The following is a 6,025-nucleotide window of genomic DNA, read 5'->3' as shown; positions in this document are numbered from 1 at the left end:
TTGTCCAGCTCCTTTTGCACTTCAGGTGGACATGGATTGGGATCATTTTTAAAGAGGAAGATGGAGAAAGATTTGTGCGCACTATTTCCTCCATGTTTTCTCCTCACAGAATTTGTGTTGCTTTCTTGAAAAGACTTAAGCCATTTTATTTAGGTACCATTTTTGATGATCTGGATTGGCTTGTGGAAATGTACCTTTTTTCCATGAGAAGTAAAGGGAATGTAGTGATAATTTATGAAAGAAATATCGTGATTTTGAGATTGTTGCTCTATCTACCAGAAATGGAAATAGTGTCTAAGGAGCCAAAAGGGAAAGTGTGGATCATGACAGCTCAGACTGATCTTGCATCATTTTTCTATCAAAAGAAGTGGGATATCCAAGTCCTCCATGGTGCTCTCTCCATCACTGTTCACTCGAATGAAGTTCCTGGTTTCCAACAGTTTCTTCAGACTAGAAACCCTTTCTTATCGAAAGATGATGGTTTTATCAAAGATGTGTGGGTACATGCATTTGATTGTGTATTTCCTAAACTGCCCCTACCTGAGGAAACGGATAACACCTGCACTGGGAAGGAAGAGCTGGAGACACTTCCTGGAGCTTTTTTTGAAATGACCATGAGTAGCCGTAGCTATGGTGTATATAATGCCGTCTATGCAATAGCACATGCTATACAGGCCATGAGGTCATGTCAGTTCAGACAAAGAGGAATTGTGAATGGACAGACAGCATTTCTTCAAGATGTGCAGCCATGGCAGGTAATGTAGCATATTTCTCAATTCTCATATTATAAATTAGCAATTGTGTAATTATTGTATTTTATTAAATCCTTTGAGCAACTCTTCTGTAAGGTTTTGGGATCCTTTCCTACTTATGACTTAGGAATCTGAAAGTGTGAGTTCTCCATAAAAACAACAACAATAACAACAACAATTTAACATCCTTTATCTTTTAATATACGTTCCAATTCCAAAGATGGGCAATGCCAAAGAATGTTCAAACTATCGCAGAATTGCACTCATTTCACATGCTAGCAAGGTTATGCTCCAAATCCTACAAGCTAGGTTTCAGCATTACATGAACTGAAAACTACCAGATGTACAAGCTGGGTTTTGAAGAGGCAAAGGAACAAGAGATCAAATTGCCAACATTCGCTGGATCATGGACAAAGCATGAGAGTTCCAGAGAAACATCTACTTTTGCTTCATTGACTATGCAAAAACCTTTGATTGTGTGGATCACAACAAACTGTGGCAAATTCTTAAAGAGATGGGGGTACCAGACCATCTCACCTGTCTCCTGAGAAATCTATATGCGGGCCAAGAAGCAACAGTTAGAACCGGTCATGGAACAACCGATTGGTTCAAAATAGGGAAAGGAGTACGACAAGGCTGTATACTGTCACCCTGCTTATTTAACCTATATGCAGAGTACATCATGAGAAATGCCAGGTTGGAAGAATCACAAACCGGAATTAAGATTGCAGGGAGAATCATCAATAACCTCAGATATGCAGACGATACCACCCTAATGGCAGAAAGTGAAGAAGAACTAAAGGGCCTCTTGATGAGGGTGAAGGAGGAGAGTGCAAAAGCTGGCTTGAAACTCAACATTAAAAAAACTAAGATCATGGCATCTGGACCCATCAATTCCTGGCAAATAGGAGGGGTAGAAATGGAAGCAGTAACAGACTTCATTTATTTGGGCTCCAAGATCACTGCAGACGGAGACTGTAGCCATGAAATTAAAAGATGCTTGCTCCTTGGGAGGAAAGCTATGGCAAACCTAGAGAGCATATTAAAAAGCAGAGACATCACCTTGCCGACAAAGATCCACACAGTCAAAGCTATGGCTTTTCCAGTACTAATGTATGGCTGTGAGAGCTGGACCATAAAGAAGGTTGAGCGCCGAAGAATTGATGCCTTTGAACTGTGGTGCTGGAGAAGACTCTTAAGAGTCCCCTGGACTGCTAGGAGGTCAAACCAGTCACTCTTAAAGGAAATCAACCCTGATTGCTCATTGGAAGGATTGGTAATGAAGCTCAAGCTCAGATACTTTGGTCACCTAATGCGAAGAGAGGAGTCTTTGGAAAAGACCCTGATGCTGGGAAAGATTGAAGGCCAAAGGAGAAGAGGAGGGCAGAGGATGAGATGGTTAGATAGCATCACTGAAGCAATTAGCATGAAACTGAGCAAACTCAGGCAGGCAGTGAAGGACAGGAAGGCCTGGCGTGATATGGTTCATGGGGTCACGAAGAGTGGGACACAACAACTGAACAACAACAATCTTTTAATATGAGTGCAGTGATGATGATGAGTTCTTCCAACAGAAATTTTGTTCTTGTTTAGTAGCTTGAGGATCTTCTCCTTATTTGTGGCTGGTGATCAATATTTAATATACAAATTATTCTTATTTTCCTATCTAAACTGCAACTTTTCTATTTCAGTTTGGGGAGGGTGCTGGAAGGACAGTCTGAAATGAAGCTTTTTTTTTTTTTTTTTGCTCAGCTATATTCAGATTTGACTGATAATGAGCATACTTGACTGGTGATCTATTATTGCTTTCCGTATCCATTTCCCATTTGAATTGAAAAGGTTATGGTTAGGGCAGCCTCATCAACTTCTGTGTGGTCAAGTTGTGATGAATGAACAAATGAAAAAAAAAAAAAAACAGAAATAATATATAGTGGTGATAGGGGTCTCAATGTAAGCATCATCTCTTACATCTTTTTGCAAACTCCTGTGCTCTCCTTTGGCATGCAGCTCCACTCGTTCTTGAAAAGGGACATATTTAACAATAGTGCAGGAGATCAGATTTCTTTTGACCAGAATGGAGAACTGGTAACTGGATTTGATATTGTAAACTGGGTCACTTTCCCAAACCAATCCATTCATCACGTCAAAGTTGGAAAGCTAGATCCTTGGGCTTCCTCAGGCAAGATCTTTACCATCCATGAAGATGCCATTATATGGCCCAGCAGTTTTAACCAGGTAGGTTTTGTGGGTATTGGTATTTTGTAATAGTGATATTAAAAATAATTTGTTTGTATAAATATGTATATGTATTTAGGTGGTTTCTCTATCTCTCACGCTTTTTGTTTGTATGTGTATATAGTTTCTATATGACCAGGTGGATGAAACAAGATGAATTCATTTCTCAAAAGGATGTGCATCTTAACTATTACAGATATTATCATTAAACAATCAAGTGTATATGATAGGAATGAAAAAACCCAGTGGTATTAAAATGAAGATTTTACAGGTTTATGTAGATCTGGTAATGAATTATTAATTAAAATTAAGATGATTTCATTCATGTGTGAGATGAAGAGTTTACATGTGGAAGAACAGAGAGACCAAGGATGTATTTACTGAAGAGAATTCAGTGGGATTTAATACTGAGTAAATCTAAACACAATTGTTTTTAAACGTGATTTTTTCCCCCTGAAGAAGAGTTTTAATATACATTTTGTGACAAGATCATATTAATGCAATTGAATAGGCGAGAGGTTAGAAACCAGGAGATTGTGAGTTTAATCCCACCTTAGGCAAAACTACAAATGGGTGACCTTGTGCCAGTCACTCTCTCTCATCCTAGGAAGAAGGCAATGGCAAACCACTTCTGAAATCTTGCCAAGGAAACTGCAAATACTAGTCCAGGCTCCTACCAGGAGTCAAGACTGCCTTGAATACACACACACACACACACACACACATAGACATAACTCATACATGTGTTATAATGCTCGGAATGTAATTCTGAATGTAATTTGACTACATGACACAAAAAAAAAAATCTGAAAAAGCTATAAACCTAGGTAAAATATTTTCTTCATTACAAACTGCCCTTTTTCCTAAATTGTTGATCCCTAAAGGGTCCCCCCCCCCAAAGTTATCGCCAGACTACTTCTACATCTATACCCTAAATGACAGTGGCTAACTCTCCTTCCTGTTCATCTACCAGGCCCTGCCCACTTCTTCATGTACTGAGAGCTGCCTGCCCGGTTATTTGAAACAAAAGCAAGAAGGGAAGCAGTTCTGCTGTTACGATTGCCTCCCCTGCCCTGGAGGGAAAATATCCAGCCAGCATGGTAAGAGTCTTCAGGTACAGGTGACTGAATCATCCCAAAGTACTTATGAGAGATATCCAGGAGCCCTGAACAATGGTGGAGGCAGATGTAACATTTAGTATGGTATCAGAGGAACCCTAAAGAACTGTGGAGATAAAAATATATATATTCATTAGCTTCAAAACTTTAGACAACAAGGGTTCAGATTTTATTTCAGGGTCATAGGTAAGGACGCCAAGCTCTTTATAAAAGAAATTTAGAAATAATTCAGGGCATCTTGCTGCATTGAATCCTCTTCCTTTGTACTGGCCTTTTTTGGCTTACCAATCATTTCTTTCTTCGTGAAATATCAGTCCTATATTGCCTATATCCATCAGAATTAACAAATGTTGTGTGCAGGCAATGAAGATTGGAATTAGTCCTCACTGAAACAGGATAAAATTTCAATTTGTTGCTCTTCTGGACTCTACCTCAATTCTTCTCGGGCAAATCTTCTCAGAGGAGTTACTGGCTTATATGGAATAAACAGTGTGGACTTACCTGAGGACGATGGTTTTAAAAAAAAAATTGTCAATATTTTTTTCTTAATAAATTGGTTGTTTTATGTTCTTGATAATTATTTATCAGTATGGGATAATTCCTCAGCTCACAATCATAGCTAAACCAACCTTTTTGTCTTTAGACATGGATGATTGTTCTGAATGCCCACAAGAAGAATATGCAAGCAAGAAGCGTGATTCGTGCATTATGAAGAAAATAATCTTCTTATCCTATGATAATCCTTTGGGGATGAGCTTAGCTATATTAGCCCTTTCCTTTTCTCTCTGCACTCTTTTGGTGCTAGGAACATTTCTGAAACATCACAACACTCCCATTGTCAAAGCCAACAACCGGGATCTCACCTACATGCTCCTTGTCTCTCTATTACTCTGCTTCCTCTGCACATTGCAGTTCCTCATTCCTCCTGGGAATATCATTTGCCTCCTCCGACAAATCACTTTTGCCATTGTCTTCTCTGTGGCTGTATCTTGCGTGTTGGCAAAAACCATCATTGTGCTTTTAGCATTCATGGCCACCAAACCGGGATCCCGAGTACGGAAGTGGGTGGGGAGGGGTCTGGCCACCTACATTGTCCTTTCTAGTTCCCTTGTTCAAGCAGGCATTTGTATAGCTTGGTTGGCAACGTCTCCTCCCTTCCCAGATATGGACCTACACTCAGAAAGTGCAGAAATTGTCCTGCAGTGCAATGAAGGCTCAGCTACTATGTTTTACTGTGTCCTGGGTTATATGGGCTTCCTGGCAGCTTCCAGTTTTACAGTGGCTTTTCTTTCTAGGAAACTCCCCAGCACTTTCAATGAAGCAAAATTCATCACTTTCAGCATGTTGATCTTTTGTAGTGTTTGGGTATCTTTTGTTCCAAGCTACTTGAGCACCAAGGGGAAATATATGGTAGCCGTGGAGATCTTTTCCATCTTGGCCTCAAGTGCTGCATTATTGGGTTGCATTTTTCTCCCAAAATGCTTCTTAATTTTTCTGAGGCCGCACTTAAATATCAGAGAAGAACTAATGAGGAAAAAAAATTGAAGGAAGATATATTGAGAACTCTGTCTTATAATCAGCATGCCCTCATTATACACCACTCAGTTATTTCTGTCAGGAGTCTTATCTACTTCACATAACCAGTGCCACACTGACTAGGTTTATTTGCTGTTATTCAATATGGGACATGTAATATGAGCATTTTGGGTGGTGTTGCCAATCATCTGACTGCCAGATTAGAAACCTTATGTGAAAATTCACTTCAATTAGTCTTTGAGCAGTATGTACATATTAGTCTGTTGTATTACAATAAATTACTGATAGCACATTGAGAAGCAGAGATGCATAGCATTTGGGGTAAGAAGTACCATTGTTGAAAAGGATTCCATTATCCTAATCCTCAAGGTGTGAGGAATTAAG

The 6,025-nt window shown here is 39.4% G+C and overlaps 1 protein-coding gene across 1 annotated transcript; it reads left to right on the top strand.

Moving 5' to 3' along the window:
- Positions 1–281: 281 nt before the first annotated feature.
- On the top strand, positions 282–5,650 carry LOC148215775 (vomeronasal type-2 receptor 26-like). The gene is made up of 4 exons (XM_088142479.1): positions 282–755; positions 2,760–2,987; positions 3,961–4,087; positions 4,749–5,650. The coding sequence occupies exons 1-4, from the start codon at positions 282–284 to the stop codon at positions 5,648–5,650; spliced, it is 1,731 nt and encodes a 576-aa protein (XP_087998605.1).
- The last annotated feature ends 375 nt before the right edge of the window (positions 5,651–6,025 follow it).

Source organism: Python bivittatus, unplaced genomic scaffold, assembly GCF_059951505.1.
Source record: "Python bivittatus isolate LINGU-HERP-01145 unplaced genomic scaffold, Pbiv_v1 ctg000440_np1212, whole genome shotgun sequence".
NCBI classification, from domain to species: Eukaryota; Metazoa; Chordata; class Lepidosauria; order Squamata; family Pythonidae; genus Python; species Python bivittatus.
This window is presented reverse-complemented; position numbering and strand designations above follow the sequence as displayed.